This window comes from Stegostoma tigrinum, chromosome 3 (genome assembly GCF_030684315.1).
Source record: "Stegostoma tigrinum isolate sSteTig4 chromosome 3, sSteTig4.hap1, whole genome shotgun sequence".
Lineage (NCBI taxonomy): Eukaryota > Metazoa > Chordata > Chondrichthyes > Orectolobiformes > Stegostomatidae > Stegostoma > Stegostoma tigrinum.
Window position 1 is genome coordinate 89,124,799 of NC_081356.1, and position 21,049 is coordinate 89,145,847.

Here is a 21,049-nt window from a genome sequence, read left to right on the forward strand (position 1 = left end):
ACTAATTTTACCTCTGCAATTCTTGAAGTTAACCATTAATTTAATATTACAGAATTTCAACGTGTCAACAGAGAATGCAGAGAGAATTTTGACAATTTTTTTGTTATTAACGCAAGTTAAAAGTTTTATGTCACATGAAGTTTTATTTATTGTGTTTGGTTGTAAAGAACTTGAGTATTGCTGATAGAAAGACACACATTGGATATTTTTCCTTGCACTCATCAGAAGAATTCACAAGAAATACCAAAGTAAAAGAAAAACAGTAAAAATATTGTTTACCTTTTACTTTGGTATTTCTTGCAGATTTTTGCCCCAATGCATGCAAGATTAAATCTTGACCTCTTTTAAAGTCATGCTACTCCTTGGGCAACCTCTAAGTCTGGAATTACATTGGTCTAGTAATGTATCTAAATTTGATGATGACATAAATAACGCAGGCTTTAAGGAGGACACAAAAATATCTGTGAAGATGTAGATAGGTTAAATGAGTGGAAAACAAGATGGTGGATAGGAGTCCTTCACTTTGCCTCTAAGAAGACAAAAACAGAGTATTTTTTAAAAGGTGTGCAACTTGAGAATGTTGATGTGCAGAGAGTATACTCATTACAAGAAACTCAGGAAATTACAATGGCGGTGCATCAAGCAATTAGGACAGCAAGTGGCAAGTTGGCCTTTTATTTTAAGGGGATTGGAGCATACGAATAAAAAGTCTTGCTACTATTCTGTGGGGCCTTGGAAAATCCACATTTAAAATATTGTGCACAACTTTGGTTTTCCTATTTATGGAAGGATATATTTATATTTAGTTACATCAATAATGACTACAAACTTGTAGTGATTATCTCAAGTAATAATTTTTTTTATTTCTTAATGCGTTGTGTCATTGCTGGTTAAGCCAGCATTTGTTACCCAATTCTAATTGCTGTGGCAAAGGTGACAGTGAACTGTATTTATGAAATGTTGCAGTCATTATGTTGCAGAGAGACTCAGTGCTATTAGGAAAGGAGTTCCAGGATTTTGCCAAAGCAAAAGTGAAGGTTTGTTGATATAGTTCCGAGTCAGGATAGTGTATGGCTTGGAGGGGAAACTGCAGCTGGTGATTTTCTTACACATGTGTTCTCTTTGTACTTTGATTCCAATGGGAAAATTCCCTAATCAGGCAAATGTGACACACTAGTCTGACCATTATATTACAAAATGGATGTCCAGAATGACCAGATATTACTTTTACTGTTGTCCTTCTGGGAGGTAGTAGGAGTTGTGGATTTCAAAGGTACACTAGCGGAGCCCTGGTAGATTACTGCAGTGCATCATGTAAGTGGTACACACTGCTGCTACTGTGTGTTGGTGGGTAAAGATTAAAGGTGGTAGATAGGATGCCACTGAAGCAGACTGCTTTGTCCTGGATGGTGTCAACTTTCCTGAGTGTGGTTGGAGCTGCACTCATCCAGACAAGTGCAGTGGATTCCTTCATACTCCTGACTTATAGATAGAAAGGCGTTGAGTGGAAAACAGAAGGTGGAATTAATCGCTGCAGAATTCATAGGCTGTGACTGCTTTTATAAGCTGTAGTATTAATAGGCTAGTTCCGTTCGGTTTCTGGTCAAAGGATGCTGATAATGTGGGAAAAATGGCATTTTAGCAACCACGAGTTTCTACAGAATTCTAATGTCGAATTGGTGTATTGTTATCAGGAAAATGGGTCTTGATAAAAAAAACAATTTCAATTGGCTAAGAACCACTTGACACCTCTTTTGTTTCACTCACATTCAGATTATTGCTCACATCAAAGCTGTGAAGCTGCGAGGATCCAAGAAATAGAAAATTAAATTAACTAATTTATGAAATGAAAATCTCCATATTCTAACCTGAAGGGAATAATTAATCTGACAACTCACATTTATCTCGGTTGTAAATGTTCAGTGTCATTGTAGTTCCCACCAGTGACTTGTGACAGAGCAAATAAGAACATGTATTGTTTGCTATATTTATGACTCACTGTGTGAAGCTGAACTCAAAAGCAAATTGCAGGGTGCTGGAGCCCCTGAAAAATTCAAACTTCTTCATCTCGTTATCTGACATAGGGCTGACAATTAATGGAAGAAAGTTATTTCTTCTTATGAGATTTTTAGTTTGAATTTTGCATTGCATTTTCCTAGTTGATCAAAATTAAATACATCAATACAGAAAGGTAATTATTAGTTTGGAATGTAACAGTTGAAGACGTGGAATGAGGTTGTATGGCCAAACCCCAAAATTGAAAGGAATTAGACTTTTGATGTCATGTTTGGGTTTAAAAAGAAAACCTGGAGATTATAGGAGGAATAAAAAAACTGAGGATAGTTAGAAGGAGCTGCACACTTTGAATATCATGGGAAAGAGTTGGAAATTCAGTAACTCGTCAGAAGTGATGTAGGGAAGAAATCGTGCAAGTGGAGCTAAAAGAAATGAGAAAAAAGTTCAGGGGAACATTGACCCTTCTAAAGCTGAGAAATACAAAACTGTGATAATGGTGAGGGGGACCGAAAGCTAGACATGACAGAGGGATTACTTATCACAGATCAAAACCGTTCTTGTATTCAGCCAAAGTATGACAAAAATGATAGAAGAACATCTCCTGATATGGAAGCATTAATCAAACCTCATATAGAAAGTTAAGCGTTTACTGACGGGAGTAGAACTGTTTAATGCAAAACGGAAAATGTGTTTCAGACAAGCAATTTAAACAGTGGAATAGATGCTGGAGTCTCACTTCAAGTCAGAGGAGCATTTGATGCCAGAGTATAAAACTGTTGGAATGTAACCGTGATTATTGTTGTATAATAAGGTGAATATCTAAAAAGACTAACTGATATCTTGAGATAGACTCTCCCCATCACTATGGAAGGCAGAATTATCAATTGTGCTGTGAGACAGAATAGCCAAGAGCAACCTATGCTGAAGATATGCCATAAAATGTTCAAACAGGTTGAACACAGTAATCATGATAAAGGACTGTTCTTCAGAGGAGCTAACTGGTTCTGCTTGTAAGCAAAATCTCCTGGACTTTTTATTGATGCTGCGTGGATCTCCAAGGTCCGTGTGTGGCATTGGCTTCCAAGGAGAAGCCATTCATTGGCACACTGATTGACATGGACAGAGCTCCCCAGTATCAACTTGGAGGGAATGTTGCTTCTGAGGTGATCTGTCACAAGAGGCAAGTGTGCATCTCAGATATAATGTAGTAAGCCATTATGTTATAGATGACTAGACTATTTGCTATTCATCAAGATTGAGTCTATGTTTTGCTGAAGATCACGTGTGGGCATCTTTCCCCATATGATATCAATAACTTAGACTAATACCAGCAAGATGGATTGGGAGCAGTGAATCTACACAAGACATCTCAGATGGTTCAAGTAGATGGCCATGACACTGTAAGTGTTGTGACAAAAGTATTTCTTACTGACCTTAACTGGTGTTCACAGAATGCCTGTACTGGCCGTCAACCTTCTCTTTACATCCAACCATTTCTTTTACACATTAGCCCGGCATGGTCCTTGACCACTATCCTCCTCAACCATTGGTCTACACAACTCTGCCATTGCCCTTAATCTTCTTGTATTTCAGGAAGCAACAGGAGTGGGGTTGCTTCAGTGTCATCTCCCAACCCTCACTCATAAGTGCATTGGAGTATTACTGATACCATTTTCTTCAGAACCCAACTTTTTATTACCTTCAACCTTGTAGTGAATTAAGCAGCTGAGGCATTTGGATTTTCCATCACCACTGGCTCCCCAAGCGCAGAGTGCTACTGATTACATCAGTGTTGTGTTGAGAGTGCTCCTTCGCCACCCTGCAATGTTTGTGAACAGGAAAGGCTTCCATTTGCTTCATGTTCAAATACATCGTGGGCTTTGTTGCCTAATGTTGGGATGTTCTGGGAGCTGCCATGACTCCTACAAACTAGAGGCCTCAGAAGATATGGGGTGGCTTTTGGGACTACTCCTCCAAACATGGTTCACAACACCTATAAGACATCCTCGGACTGACACGGAATGAAGGTACAAAGCCACTTAAATTTGGTTCAGGGACAAACTGTAACTGATCAAAAACCTCCTGAAGATGAGTTTTGATGCTTAGACCCCCTTGGCAAGGCCTTTCAATATAGCTCCTAAAGTGTGCCCTACATTACTTAGGCACACTATGCGCTTCACAACTGGAGCTAAAGAAGGAATATCATGAATAAAGAGGAAATAGGGAATCAACAGCAAGCTCTTGAGGAGAAAACTGAGGCAGAAGATGTTGACATCAACCAAGAGGGCCATCCATGAGAACAAAACAATGTTTCGTAGAGCCAAGAGGCCAAAGACAACCTTGTAGCAATCCATTTCCAGCATGCATATGCTAGGTTCAGACTTTGTTTCATTGCTTACTTTTCTGTTGCTCATTTGGCAAGCATCCCCTGCTTTGTACAAAAGACATGTAGACTTTATTATATTTTGCAGTCTTTCATGTATTGTGTTGCTGAATAAAGATTTCATTATCTATGATTTTGTATAAATGATAACTTTGGGTTTTCCCAGTTTAAATGATGTAAACACAAGCCTCACATGACTGAGAAAAAAAGCAGAAGCGAAATAGTGCGTATTGAATGGCACTCATATTTGTGAAGGTACGACATCTGAGTAATGTGTAGTGCAATCCATCATGATAGCTGCCAGGTTGACATGAATTATGAGGAAGTTCCTTTTGACCTTTCTATCATTGCTAAAAGCGTAAGTCGGCTGCTAAGTTGCCTTGAAACAATAACTTTTGAGATGAGTAATGCTTGGCAACTGCAGCTTTGTCTTTGGAATGTTTGAAGAGGCTACTCATATGTCACTTGGGTGTGACTTAACCAGATCCGACAACAAGAATGATACTATAGCAGGCATTAGAATAGCGCGAATGAAAAGATATTAACAAAAGTGCAGGTTATTTACAATAATGTAGCACGTCTACTACCTATGTGCACTCGGTACGTTTTCTTCTTCCTCTTCCTCCTTCTACATATAGGTGGCTGCCTGATGTTCACAGTTGGAATGGAAGTTGCCTGCTGTATGGTTTACCCTACTGACTAGGATGACTTTGGTGTTTTCACCCGAATGCCTTTAGGTCAAAAGAACTCACGCCTATTAAGAGTCTTCTGTTCAGATGCGGGCTAACCCGACATTGCTAATACTACTGCAGGCCTTGGGATTACAAGCTGTGGGGAACTGGAGAGGCATGGCAAGGCTCCTCTGGTGCACCTGTGTGTTGTACCTCACTGCTGTGGTGTCTGCTGGCTCCCTGAGAGGAAGGGACATGGAGTGAGGGTGAGGTGCCCTGTCTTCCTGTTCTCCTCCATTGATGTTGAGCTCCTATGACTAAAGCAATGTAGTGCAAATATTCAGGCATCTGAGTGCATTCTCAACAGCCACTAAGTGTTCTGGGTCTTCAGGGCATTGCCTCCTTTTCCATACAGACAGACAGATAAACATAACCAGAGCCAGCACAGCGCAGAGAATATTGGCAGCCTCATCCATTCTTTGTTTCATCTTACCATTTGCTTATGGTGTAGTTGCTTGCCATTCTTGTGATTGTCTCTGAATTTGATCAAGTGATGTATGACTGAAAACAGGGGCACATCTCCAGCTTGGGACTGAGCAAGGGCCTGGTCTCTGGCCATTCTCTGAATTCCAGAGATTTGGGATGATTTTTGCCTTCAGTGACTGTGGAGATATGTCAGTGATTTGTGATGTGTTATGTCTCAAGTTTGGTGTTTTAGTGCACTTTTAAACAACATGCACATGATATCATCGGTACATCATAGCATGTGACCTGATTGTATAAAGATTTCAGATTCCATCTTTCCCTGGGATCACTTGAAGCATGACACATTAATAAAGTATGATACTCTATGTCACTTAATACCCTGATATGAACTTAAATATTGATTTGCCTGCTAATGTAATACTTGTATATATTAGTGAGCTATAATAATTTTGCTTGTGCAATTACACAGCACCTAAAACAGGGGAAGAAGTCTTGAGACCACAGCAAAAACAAGGTGTTCTCCCACCTGTAGTTGTTAGGTGTATTGGAGAGTTGCTGTTTTGTTTCAGATCTCCAGCATCCATAGTTCTTTGTTTAATTTTAGCTGTTGCCTCTAACCAACAACTATAAATACTTCATAAAGATTTTATATATAGCATGGCAACCATCCTGTAAATTTTGCAAAGAGCTTAAAGAATTTGGTAAAAGGAGATGAAAAATGGGAGTGTCAAGGAAATGAAAGGGATACCTCATGAGATCTTGTAGACTGGTGCTATTGTACAGTATTTCTCCAGTACTTTTTATTTCACTCAAAACACTCAGGTTTGTTTATTTACCTGTCCATGAATGTATATGTACATAGGGATTTAAGAAGGTAATTAGACCTTCATCTAGTTGAGTTATATTTTCATATTTTTTTTGTGATTAAACTGACTTCTCGGTAATAAATTGTAATTCTTATTAGTATAGAAACCCGGTTTTCTGTTAACCTGAGTCCACTAGACAGATAAATGGGGAACTTTAGATTAGATTCCCTACAGTGTGGAAACAGGCCCTTCGGCCCAACAAGTCCACTCTGGCCCTTGAAGCACCCCACCCAGACCCATCCCCCTATAACCCACACACCCCTGAACACTACGGGCAATTTAGCATGGCCAGTCCACCTAACCTGCACATCTTTGGACTGTGGGAGGAAACCGGAGCATCCAGAGGAAACCCATGCAGACACAGGGAGAATGTGCAAACTCCACACAAACTGTTGCCCAAGGCGGGAATCGAACCTGGGTCCATGGTGCTGTGAGGCTGCAGTGCTAACCACTGAGCCACTGTGCCGAGTACTTTGATTATACCTTTTAACTTTTGTGATGACTTTGGGAGTAGAGGGACTCTAGTAACAGCGCACTTCCCCAGGTGGGTCATCTCTGGCTTCATTGCCTTCTCTGTCTCAGTCCAGTCTCAGGCTGTGATACTGGGAACAGGGGGTTTGCCCTACATTAGAGCCTGTTGATCTTGGAATTTGGTCATATGACCCTGAGAATGCTTGTGGCTAGGGGAGCCAGACCTGCTGAGTGTAACCTGCCTAGAGACAGGAGCATCCTCCACAGCTTTAACAGAGTTTTGGGTAACCATCAGGCAGTGGAGGTGGAAGATCCTGTAACTTTTGGGATGTTCTTTGTGAAGATTTATGGGTGCTATCGGGTGGTTCGTCCTCTAGCTGGGGTCCTATTGGCACTGCCCTGTTTCCTTGTGAGGAAGGGCCACCTGGACGAATTCAGGATCCTATATTACCGTGTTGCCTTGCTTTTAGTTCTGAGCACTGATGTGTAAAATGATGGAGTGTAGGTCTGTATGTATATCCATGGAGTGTGCTGAACCCAACTCAAAATGGCAGCTGCCAGCATTTCCAAAGAGGCAGCCAGGTGTTCACATGTCAAAGCCACCATTGATGGAGTACCTCTGTCAAACCAGCGTTCTGCCCCACTGACTGTCTGCATGTGCTTTCACACAAAGTTCTTAATTGCCAACACCATGGGGCCTGGGAATAGAGATAGTGCCTGGTGTCTGGCAGTGCACTGAGTGACAGTGACCTGGGGTGTTTCTTTCTCCATCACTAGTGGAGATGTGATAATGATGTGCACTCAACTGTAATCTAACAAACATATCACCAAGATATCTTATGGGAAGCGAAGGAAGAAAACAGGGCCTTTGGTGATGATCTTTTCGTCCTCACTGTCCATGGGTATAGTCTCAGAAGATTGGAGAGAGGCAAACAACATTCCCTTGGTCAAAAAAAGGGAAAAGGGATAACCCCAGAAATTACAGGGCAGTTAGTCTTACATCAGTGGTGGGCAAATGATTGGAAATGGCTCTGAGAGGTAGGACTTATGATCACTTGAAAAGGCATAGTTTGATTTATGATAGTCAGCATGGATTTGTGAGGGGTAGATCATGCCTCACAAACCTTATTGAATTCTTTGAAGAAGTTACCAAACATGTGGAAGAAGGTAGAGCAGTGAATGTGATGTACATGGATTTAATGAAGGTGTTTGATAAGGTTCCCCATGGTAGGCTCATGCAGAAGGTAAGGAGGCATGGGATAGGGGGAAATGTGGCAGATTGAATGCAGAATTGGCTGACCCTTAGAAGACAAAGGGTGGTAATGGATGGAAAATATTCAACATGGTGCTCAGTTACAAGTGATGTACCACATGGATCTATTCTGGGCCCTCTTCTATTTGTGATTTTTGTAAATGATTTGGATGAAGGAGTGGACGGGTGGATTAGTAAGTTCGTGGACGATACAAGGATGGGTCACGTTGTTGACCGTGAGGAGGGCTGTTCTAGGTTACAGCGGGACATTGATAGGATGCAGAGCTGGGCTCAGAAGTGGCTGATGGAGATTAACCCTGAAAAGTGTGAGGTGATTCATTTTGGAAGTACAAACTTGAAAGCAGAATACAGGGTTAACAGAAAGATTCTTAGCGTGTGGAGGAGCAGCAGGATCTTGGGGTTCATGTCCACAGTTCCCTGAAAGCTGCCACCCAGGTGGATAGAGTTGTTAAGAAGGCGTATGGTATGTTAGCTTTCATTAATAGAGGGATTGAGTTCAAGAGCCGTGAAGTTATGCTCCGGCTATACAAAAGCCTGGTTTGGCGTCATCCAGAGTATTGTTTCCATTTCTGGTCACCTCATTGCAGAAAAGATGTGGAAGCATTGGAAAAGGTGCAGAGGAGATTTACCAAGATGTTACCTGGAACAGAGGGAAGGTCTTATGAGGAAAGGTTGAAAGAGCTAGGGCTTTTCTCTTTCAAACGTCTAAGGATGAGAGATGACTTGGTAGAGGTGTACAAAATGATCAGAGGTGTAGATAGAGTAGACAGCCAGAGACTCTTTTCAAGAGTGGAGGTAGCTGTTATGAGGGGGCATAGTTTTAAAGTGAGTAGATATAGGGGAGACATCAGAGGTAGGTTCTTTACTCAGAGTGTGGTCAGGGCGTGGAATGCATTGCCGGAGAGGATAGTGGAGTCGGCCTCATTAGGGGCATTTATGTAGCTATTTGATAGTACAAGGTTGGGGTGGAGGTTAGATAGACTTTAGGATTAGGGTAAAAGTTCGGCACAACATCGTGGACCAAAGGGCCTGTACTGTGCTATACTGTTCTGTGCTCTGTATCAACATCTGAGCTGGTGAAGGCTACAGAAAGAAGCCTTGACTGATCCTTTCTCTGTGGTGGAATGGGAAATCTCTTGCAGTGCTGCCCACTTGCTGTAAGACACTGTATGTTTCCACTAGTGCCTGCAGGAGACAAAAGAACAAGTGAGTTATGAAATGGGGTAAAATTTCAGGTATGTTAAGAGAAAATTCACAGAGGCGGTGATGGGAGAGTAGCACGGTGATGGACAATGATTCCTATTACCACATGAACAGATAGTGTCCTCTCTTTGATGGCAAGGAGACAAATATTAGGCACCCCATCATCCTTCTGGGCATGTTCTAATCTATTGTTGGCTGATTCTCCTGGAACAAGACAAAGGGTGTAACTGAGTGTGCTGAAAATGTTACAGCTATTAATGCTGGTATGGTTGGGAAAGGTGGTGAGTATCCCAACTAAGTGCAGAGAGTTTGCAGAATTAGTAGTGTGGGGGGACTGGATGAGTGAGATCAAGTGAAGAAGTCGTTGCAAGCAATAGTGTGAGTGATACACCAAGGGTCTTCATCGCATTGGGTATACTAAGAGGTTGCAGAGATGGTATAATTTAACCTTGTGCAGTAGAGAAGGTCATTAACTTTCTTGAGGCATTGGTGGTTTGATCCAGATGACTGAGGTACAGTCTAATGTGGTAGTCTCCTCTACCAGTCTTGGGGAACGAGGATGACCATCCTCTGCACCATCCTGTCAGGCAGCTACTCCATGCCCCTGTCGCCAAAGCATGGAACTGCCTTGCCAGTGTTCACCATCCCTGGGACAATCCACAAGAATAATGCAGGGCAGCTGCAAAATGGCAGCACTTGACTTGGCGTACAATATAGTTCCGGTGCCAGGAATTCCTGGAGCCTTGGCAATGGTGAGTTCTTCGGACTCTGGTGAGATGGAAGATAGGATGAGCAGGGCATCACTGAGTTGTGATGATCATGAGGTGTGTTTCAGAGAATAAGATGAGAAATCTTGTAAGACATCACAGAGTAACCCTCCAATGAAACTTACTAAAAATGCCATGTAAGTCAGGGGCTGGTATATCTACAATTACCATGTATAGCAGTATTTAGTACCAATGTATAAAAAATAATGTGTCTTTGAAGTCACAATCTGAAGACATTTTTGACTTGGCCTTCTTCTTGACTAGTTTCTCTCTCAAAACCACACTCATAATATTGAATCAGACCACATGATGAAAAAGCCCACAGTCCATCATTTTAGAGGGAGACCCTCGGTAGCTGAATGACCCTCAAAGACTACCCATTTACCAACCTCAGGGAGCTGGCCTGTTCCTAACACCATAGGTAGTGGCTGCAGGCCACAGCGAGAGTTCCAGTCAGTCTCAGTTAATTAGCTGTCATAGGGCACTAAGCACTTGAATTGGCTGCCCACCGCTTGCAGACTGCTTGCATTTCTAAGGCCAATCTTATCTCCAAACAGATGACTAGAGCGTAGGTTAGAGACATTGGTGTGAATTTTCAGATTCACATATTCGACCATTTCTATCTGCCAGGGGTGAGATGTGTAGAAAATTCTGCTTCACATAAAATATGTCTTCATACTGCTGTTTGAGGGATAACTATTATCCAGGACACCAGAGACAATGTTTCCAGCTCATCTTTGAAATTATACCGAGGGATCTTTTACACACACCTGGGGAAGCCAGTAGAACCCCAGACTAACACTTCCAACAGAACAGCACTCCATCAGTACTGGACAGGAGGATCAACCTGGAGTCATGCAATTGAGGCTGTATATGAACCGTGGACCCATAACTCTCAGTCAGAAGCATGAAACCTAACACTCAAATTATGACTGAAACTTATACAGAGTTAGCTGAAGTAGTTAGTAAAAATCAAATCCATTAGAGTGTGCATGGCAAAAATTCTGTTATTGGGTGGAATTTGGGCTACTTCTGACAGTGGCCTGTAATTTGCCACTGCTAAGGCTCCAGGAATTCCTGGCACAGGAACTATATTGTACACCAGGTCAAGTGTTGCCATTTTGCAGCTGCCCTGCATTATTCTTGTGGATTGTCCCAGTGATGGTGAACACTGGCAAGGCAGATCCACGCTTTGGCGACAGAGGCATGGAGTAGCTGCCTGACAGGATGGTGCAGAGGATGGCCATCGTCATTCCCCAAGACTGGTAAAGGGGACTACCACAATAGACCGTACCTCAGACCAGCCAATTAGGTTTCTGCCCAATTTGGAAGTTTAAAACTTGCATTTTGTGCTGCACATAAATATGCTAGAGCTATCCATGGAATTCCACAGTTTGTCCTGAATTTTACAGCATGACCATACCTCCCTAGAGGAGGCATGGTTTCCATTCTAAACATTTTGTGAAGATGATGATAAAAACAACACGCAAACAGAAGTCAGAGTCTTGATCATTTTTACTTTTCTCCCTCTTCAATGCGGCTTTAAAGCCTACTGTGGCACACCAAAAACAGTTTCCCTAAGGCCATATAGCACTGACTGAACTGAACTTGGGATCTTCCTGATTTCTGTCGGTTAGATGATGACTGGACAAATACTGAACCTTGAATTATGTTTGCTGGAAAATGAGCTGATGAGCTTAAATTAGAAATGATTTTCAGTTGTACCAAACAATTATTTTATGTAACATAGTGTAGTGGCTACATTGGTTCAACTAAACTTTCAGAATGCCATAAATCTGAAATCATTAAAGTGATAAGAAAGAGCAGATATTTTGATTAAAAGTAATTTTCAACTTTGTTTTTATTTGTAAATTCTGCTCAATGGAGCAGAGACTAAATTCTTCCTCTGTAAAATAAAATGCTGTTTGTGGAATTTATGCAGGGCCTGTCTTTTATTTCAGTTTTGGATAATCATTCTATTTATCAAACATTTTGGCTTATTGTCTGAATGGGTTTATGAACCTCAAAATATTCAACAGAGCCTGCAAGATATACATCTTTTGTAGAATTAAGATCACATTTTCTGTTTATTTGTATGAACAATTTACACAGTTGCATGGCATCAACATCAATAGTTTTCAAACTCTGTTTCAATTGTTGCACTGTGTACTGAATTGTGTTTAATGACCTCATTAATAATGGCACCATGACACTGTAATGGGGAATGGCTGTGGGCTCAGTCTGGCTCGTTTGGCTTAATGGACCCCAGAAGAATATAAATGCGAATTCCTGCAGCACTTAATGAATAAAGTAATGTTTAAGTGGGGACAACATTGCAAGCTGCCACAAAAATAATGGCTGTTGACATTCCCACCACCAGCCTGAACTTCCTAAGTTATGCTAGTATGATTAGCTTCGCCAAGAGTTCTAAACTGCCATAGTCAGTTGCCAGTTACTTTCATTGCTTTGAGATTTAACCATCTTTGTGCCCATGTTGTGCCCATGTTAGGGTCTTTGGGCATACTTCATTCAGAAGCATTATGCATTTAAAGAATTCTTCCTGTTTCATTTTAAATTCAAGGCCATTTTTTAGAGCTCTGGCTTTCCAGATTAGCTTTGATACATGAGTCACTAGAGCAATAAACTCTGGTTTAGACTTCTCTTTATCATCAATGCTAAAAATGTAGAAAAACCACTTATTCATTACTCCATCGTGCAATATGTTAAAATCACATGAGGAGTGGTGAATCAGCTCCCTTGCTTTTAGCACCTTCAGTCAGTAAGAACAAATATTTTCTTTTTAGCACACAGCTATGTCACACTTCAATTAAAACACAGTAACAGTCAAAATTAAGGAGCCAATTACAGGGATTTCTTGAATGGAATTTTATTATTTGGTAATCCCAATAAAAATAGTCAAATGTAGCATGAAACACATGCCCCCACAGATATGGTTATGAAGGTTAAAAGTGTAAGTGTCAAGTGCAAAAGTAAAGTCTAGAATGTACAGTTTACAAGAAGTCTTTGAGGTGAGAGATAATGGGAACTGCAGATGCTGGAGAATCCAAGATAATAAAGTGTGAAGCTGGATGAATGCAGCAGGCCAAGGAGCATCTCAGGAGCACAAAAGCTGACGTTTCAGGCCTAGACCCTTTTGGATTTTAACCTGAGGTCAGCACGGTTCAGTTGTACCCTCAGCCCTGGCAAAATTTGATTTCTCAATTCTTTAGTCTGAGTGTCCTGAACTTGGCTCTACTTGGTCAGCTGATCACTGCAGCTACCTTAATTCAGTGTGTCCTCCTTTCCTTAAAGCCATTTTAGTTTATAATAGGTTTCAGGGATTAAAATCGGATGAAGAAAGTTTTACCACTATAGTGATAAAATGAAGAGATATCCCCTAAGTAAAACTCTTGTTGTAGACTTTCTTATGCATCACAATGCAGGGAGAAGGAGAAAAACATTCCATCATGTTTTTGATATGAATTGTAATTGTTATGTATATTGCAACCATATGGGATATACAGTGATAAATCAATCACTATGCCTTTGTATTCCATTGGGGTTCCTCATCTTGGTAAATGTTGCAGAAATCAACTTCTAAAAGGTGCTTCTAAAAGGTACATTTACCTTTATAAAAATATTTGAGAGAATAAAAGTTCCATCAAATAACACAAGAAGTAATAAGCTATTAGTAGAAAACCTTAAGTTACTTCAAAGCAGATTCTAAATGTTCTGCATGGGTAAAAGTCTAATGAGATTTTATTTGTTTAAGGACAAAATACTGGCTTTGGAAATGTAAATAAAACATCAAATGTTGGATACATTTAGCAGGTCTGACAGCATCTGTGGGGGGACAAAAATATAATAACATTTTGTGTTGTTCAGACATTTTATTTATATCTTGCAACATATAGAATAGTTAATTAGATGACAATAGCCATATAGTTTTTGTAACAATCCTGATAAGGGAGCATAGTAAATATTTAAAATAATTTCGAAATGAACTGAAAAACTGACTGCAGATGGTGAATTTTTTGACATTGAGTTTAAATTATGTAGAGAATAGAAGGGGATGAAATCTTTCATTCTAGAGGAAAAGGCTGACTTCAAAATCTGTTTTATTTTCAGTCCTTGCTAAGATCCTTCCAAAATCTGAGAGACATAGGATTCGTCCAGGTAAAGATCATCAAGGCAGAAGGGTTAATGGTGGCTGATGTTACAGGTAAGACAATGCTAGTTTATTGTTTTTATATAAGAGAGAGATGATGAGGTTAAATGTGTCACAATACTATTTCCTTTTTGAACTTAAGCCTGTGAATTGCTTAAAATAGTCACACAAAACCTAAATTATAATTGAATTTGTAGTGCATTTATTTTATAATTTTAACATAGGTGTAACATCAATACAGTTGCATAAAATTTCAAACAAATTAATTTGAGAAATTCATGTGGTTATAACTGAAAAAAAGCTGAAGATTCTTATGAGAGATAATAGGAACTGCAGATGCTGGAGAATCTGAGATAACAAGGTATGGAGTTGGATGAACACAGCAGGCCAAGCAGCATCTTAGGAGCAGGAAAGCTGACGTTTCAGGCCTAGACCCTTCATCAGAAATGGGGGAGGGGAAGAGGGTTCTGAAATAAATAGGGCGAGAGAGGGGGGCGGATCGAAGATGGATAGGGGAGAAGTTAGCTGGAGAGGAGACAGACAATTTAAAGAGGCGGGGATTAAGCCAGTAAAGGTGAGTGCAGGTGGGGAGGTGGGGAGGAGATAGGTCAGTCCAGGGAGGATGGACAGGTCAAGGGGCAAGGATGAGGTTAGTAGGTAGGAGATAGTGGTGGGGCTTGAGGTGCGACCTTGAGCTGCAGGCCACCTGCTATGGGTTGACCCACAATGCCATTAGGGAGGGAATTCCAGGATTTTAACCCAGCGACTGTGAAGGCACAGTGATATATTTCCAAGTCAGGATGGTGATTGGCTTGGAAAGAAACTTGAAGGCTGTGGTGTTCTGATGTACCTGCTGCCCCTGTCCTTCTAGGTGGAAGTGATCGTGAGTTTGGAAGGTGATGTTTGAGGATCCTTGATGAATTTCTGCAGTGCATCTTATAGACAGTACACACTGTGATGGAGGGAGCTTGTGGATGTTGCCCCAATCAAGTGGCTGCTTTGTCCTGGATGGTGTCAAGCTTCTTGAATGTTGTTTTAGCTGCACACATTCAGGCAAGTGGGGAGTATTCCATCACACTCCTGACTTGATGTGCAAGTGCTGGTGTGGGATTGGGATGGACAAGGTCAGAAGTCACACAACACCAGGTTATTGTCCAACAGGAATATTTGAAATCACAAGCTTTCAAAGCATTGCTGCTTCATCAGGTGAAGTGTTTGTAGATGATGGATAGGCTTTGGGGAGACAGGATGTGAGTCACTCTCTGCAGTATTCCTAGCCTCTGACATGGTACTGCATAACTCCAGGGAATACAGATGGCTCTGCCATAACGCATATTTCATTAACGTGAATTGGCTGTAACACGATTAATGACTAGTGGACGCTGTTTAGGTAATGTGAACTTTCTGCAGTACAGGTATAGCAATTTCTCTGTAGCGCAATTTGCTATGGCGTGAGGTCACACAAAAATACAACAATCGCATTATAGGTGAACTACCTGTACTCGCAATAAGGGAATTGTGACTTAAGATGTAGTTAAAATCGAGGAACCTGAGCAGTGCAGATGGCAAACAATTGTTCCATTGGTCAACGGATTTAAAGTAAGAGGGCACAGAATTAAAGTAATTCCCTAAACATTCAAAAGCAATGTGAGAAAAGTGTTTTCAAGCTGTGAGTACATGGAACGCAATGCCTGACATCGCGCTGGAGGAAAACTTAGTTGATGCTTTCATAAAGGAATTTGACTGTTATGTGCAAAGTAATAATATGCAGGGTCACAGCGAGAAGGCTGGGGAGTTGCATTAAACAAAATGCTCATTTAGAGAGCTGATGAATTGAATGGCCTCCTTCTGCTTTGTAATCATTCTATGATGCTGTGATAATGAATCGGTTTTGGATTTTTCAGTTGTTAGAAGGCCCAGATTATTTCTTAAACTGGCCCTATTAATAGACCTCAGCATTGAAGTAATGGTAACTTTAGTTGAATGTCTTTAGAAATTAGAGATGCAAGGAGGGGGATGGTGGTGGCTTGCTGTGGGATGGTGTGGCAGTTGGTAAGGAGGGGCTCCAAGGAATGTTTCAGGTATCTCCTTAACACAGACTTCAGGTCATGGTGTGCTACCAGGAGAGGCCACAAATTTGAGAAAGGGAGAGGTTGTGCCAAATGTGTCACATAAGGCTCTGAATAAACAACATTAAAACAAATCTTGTGGCACACAATCTGATTTTCAGTCCTAATAAGAATGTTAAAGAGAAGTGACACTGAACAGGTAAACATTAAATGCAGATTCCCTCTACAAAGTTAGTGGAACATGATTAGGAATGTGGATCATCCAGGATGAGTGTGCTTTTGTGGCATTATTTTTGGGCCAAGTTTCAGCAGGGTCTTCAACCTTTCACCATTTGGTGAAAGCTTGACCATGGTTCTTGTTTCCTTTCTCGTTGGGGATTTAGACCCTATCCAGGGAAAACTTTAACAACTGATGTTTGCAAACAGCAACTGAGTCCTGATCCTGGGGATATATTATACCTTGAGGCTGGAGTGAGAAACAATAGGTGTACACAAATCATCTGCACATTCTGTGATGAGCAAATCTGGCAGATTCATATCTGTGAATGTCTGCTGCCCGTAGGACTTCCTGGGTCTGGATATCTCAATGTGAAGTTAAACAATATTGCTTTGGGTGTGAAATTCCGAAAGGTGTTCAGGGAGATATAAAGGTTAGTGACGCCGTCAGTCTCCTCATCACAACAACTGTTTGGAGTGCAGTCGCAATGGGATCCTGTCCATTTGAAACTCACAATTTTCCTGTTGTGCACGTACTCACTTTGCCACTTAGAATGTCAGGGCAGTAGGGAACAACAATGAGGTTAAGGCCCTTCAGATTTTGACCAGAATTACAAGCTCGTTAGCAGGAGAGAAATCCTCCACCCACCCTGCCTATCATGGGAAGCTGGGGATACCTTGCTTGTCCTATGTAAACCAGAGTTTGTGCATCAGCCATATTGTGGCCACCAGTAGCATAGTAACCTGAAAGAACTGCAAGCAAGACAGCCATCAGACAAGGGACTACTAGTGAACTAAATGCTGCAAACTTTGTGATGGTACAAACTAGTTCAACAAGACCTGCACAAACATGTTGAATATGATATATGACAAGAACTAAGGGGCACACAAAAAATATAATAAAGATATAGACAGAAAACTTGGCAAATGCAAATTCAACTGGCAGTATTCACCAAATTGGTGATCTACCTTAATCAAAACTGTATTGTAGCAGGCAAGATGATGCCTGATATTTTGTGCTCGTCAGTGATACCATATCTTATGTGCAGAGAGGAAGATGGATTTCTGCCTCACCATCTTGGAACAGAGAAGGTCTTTGACAGAATATTGCTATATTTACATGATGGATGTGCTCTCAAAAATAGGATTTGGGGAGAGATTCTGCAGTTAGGTATAAGTACGCTACACAAACATTATTCGTACAGGTTCAATCAATTGGAAAGCCATCCTTTCAAACCAATAATCAGGCAGGCTTGCCTTTTCGGAGATAATGGGAACTGCAGATGCTGGAGAATTCCAAGATAATAAAATATGAGGCTGGATGAACACAGCAGGCCAAGCAGCATCTCAGGAGTACAAAAGCTGAGATGCTGCTTGGCCTGCTGTGTTCATCCAGCCTCACATTTTATTATCTTAGGCTTGCATTTTCCATTATTTCTTGTATTTGTGCAGTGGGGACAGTAAAAGATTTCCTATACATGGACACACATACTACAGAGACATGCTGTCAGTATGCAGACTGATGACCATCTATGACCAGTTCAAATTTACTTCAGGAGCCAAATTAAATTAACTTAACATTGAGGCAGTTTTCTTTGTCTTTTATTGAGTGATTTGATGCTACGCTGAGTGAGGATGTGAGACAGACTGATCAAGGAGAAAACAAAGTAAGGAACTGCCTTCAGGCTTAGACTTCAGAGTAACACTATTCATTATATGTTGATACAGAATATTATTACACACGGTAATCATAGACATACCAGGCTCTCACTTACATTGCAATACGAGGACTAATCCTTCGTTATGTTTTCATGCCAATATACTCTCCAGAGTCTGTCATCATTGAGTATTCAACTGTGCTCACTCTATGCCATTTATAGTCAGTGATGTGCAACTCTGAGACAGAAGAGCAAGATTTCTTCTGGGCCATGAAGCCCTTACATAATAATTTGGGAACTGAGTTGACTGATCCTCTGTTCCTTTCAATGTCAGGTCAGATGGCTGAGAATTGGAGGCACTGAGTGAGTTTAATCGAAACTGGAAGCTTTCAATGTTGCTGTACAGGACACAGATCTGGCCCATACTATATTCCTGCACTGTAGTGGTCAACCAAACTTCCTTCTGTTTTATCTGAGTGAATCATATCCAAAGGAACATAATGTACAAACCTCTAGATTGGGGGCGGGGTGGGGGGAGGGGAAGAAAGGGGACCATGGAGAAAACGTACCCAATATTTCATTCATCCTGAGGGTCAACTTAGTGTGCAGATGTAGCAATCTATGTGCAGACTCTGAGCTGTCTAACATTTGTTATTTCCATCCTGAGTGTTGAAATCTGGCCAATTCCCAGAGAAGAGAAAGAGAAGTCTGGCCATGTTGTCTTGAAATGCTTCATTCAGTTAGATCATATTATCCCACTTACTCCAAGTCCATCAAGCAGTGGTCAACACATAACATCCTCAATGCCCTCTGGGAAAAGTCAATGATGGATCCTGTTGGATAGCTCACCGAGCAGATTTTCAAAACTTGTTAGCATATTGCGTCATCAACAGAACTTGCTAGCAAGTGCTAAGATGTATTTTGGCTTCTGGTGACAAGGATGTTCCCCATCGGGTCCTTGCTGTGTACCTCAGTCTCATCTCCTTGGCTGATTTTCCTACGTCTAGATGGAAGTTGTCCAAGGTTTAGAAGGTGCTGTCAGGGATCTTTGATGAGTACATAATATATATAATAGGCACATATTTCTTTCCTGTTTGCAAAGAATAGTGCCCCATGTCTTAAAATACATAACTTCTTGTGCACCACACTATGACCTCAACTGACAATCTGAAATTGGTTGTCAGCATAATTCCTCACACATTCAATAGAATCCAACAGTTGTACCCAATTGCAAAATTACATCTAATGTTTAAAACTATGATAATGGGAACTGCAGATGCTGAAGAATCCAGGATAACAAAGTGTGAAGCTGGATGAACACAGCAGGCCAAGCAGCATCTCAGGAGCACAAAAGCTTTAAACTTTTGTGCTCCTGGGATGCTGCTTGGCCTGCTGTGTTCATCCAGCTTCACACTTTGTTATAATGTTTAAATCTATTTTGTAAGTTTCGCAAGCATGAGATACAACCTGTTTGACATGATCTGGCAGTCTTCCATACCTGTCGTTACACTGACACTTAGATTCATTTTATTTCCCAGGGTGATGCTTTGACCCATCAGAATCAACCTGCCTGTTTTAAAATTTAAATAATACTTGTTGTTAACTGTCAGTATTAATGAGTACAATTCTACATGGCAAACCTTGACCACAGTCCACTTGTGAACTAATCAGCACTCACCTCGTGTGCAGTATAAATGTTGGTTTTCCCGTTGAATTTGTATTCTTGTAAAAGATCCTGATGACTGTAAGATGAAACATTTGAACAAAATGTCTTCCTTTTTCCATAAATATTGACTGGAAATAAACATAGCAAGTAATATAGTAATTCAAGTAGTTGATTTGCTTTGCAATTCATATAATGTCACCTTTAAACAGTAATTTGTATATTGATTTTTACTTTTATAATGTTTGATGAAAGTATGATTTTGTGGAAAAGAATCATCAGGGCTACAGTTGTGTATTGGTTTTGGTGAGCAAGATGAAAAACAGCAATATATCCAGTTTTACATGTAATTATTTTATAACTTGCTACCACTTTGTGTGAATATGCTTTAGCAAATTTAAAGCAATAGCCACATTATACTGCAAAATATATGCTGATTCATTCGGAATGATTTCTTCCTGTTACAAACCTGCCGTAACCAGCGAGTGAATCAGGCATTCCTTACCAATAAACCTTACTATGGCACTCTCTACATTGTCAACTCCTCCAGTAGGAATAACGTAGAGACTAGCTCTCTGACCAGTTTTGCAACTATAACTAGTTATATGGTTACTGATAAAGCTGTATGCTGAACGACTGGATGACTACTGGATGCTGAACAACCATATGCATGTAAACATTTATTTAAACAAAATTCCACTCATTGTGAAATCAGTGTAATAATGCACATGGGAAACCTGCGATTGAGTTAGTTTATAGAAAATTTTGGAGATGCTAATGCAGTTTAGAACATTTTGAATGATACTTTTCATTAATTTTTACCAGGCTGCTTTTGTGTTTCTCAGACTCAGTCCTCAGGCCTTGTTGCTAGTTTCAAGAGCAGTGTGCTGTATGCGCCAATGTGCCTCTGCAACATAGTGTAATGGTATTATAAAGGAAGCTCACACAGATGGCTAATTCCTGCCCTCTCCAGGAAGAAGCCAGATTTCCATTCTGAATACTGCTAAATATCTAACTTCATTTCCTCTCCTGATCCCTACTATTGTTTGATTGCATTAGTACAAGCATCTCTGTGGGAATGGTACAGTGCCCTGGACATAATTTTGAATTCTTTCCTAAAAGTTGGGACAGTAAGTCTT

General features: G+C 40.7%; 1 protein-coding gene across 18 annotated transcripts in view; it reads left to right on the top strand.

Annotated features, from left to right (window-relative positions):
- LOC125450983 (multiple C2 and transmembrane domain-containing protein 1-like) overlaps positions 1 to 21,049 on the top strand; it is a 562,377-nt gene that overhangs the window by 305,557 nt on the left and 235,771 nt on the right. For all 18 annotated transcript variants that reach the window (XM_048527527.2, XM_048527528.2, XM_048527529.2 and 15 more), the window contains one exon: positions 14,265 to 14,358. In XM_048527527.2, the coding sequence (XP_048383484.1) occupies positions 14,265 to 14,358 (94 nt within the window). The remainder of the gene's footprint in view (positions 1 to 14,264; positions 14,359 to 21,049) is intronic.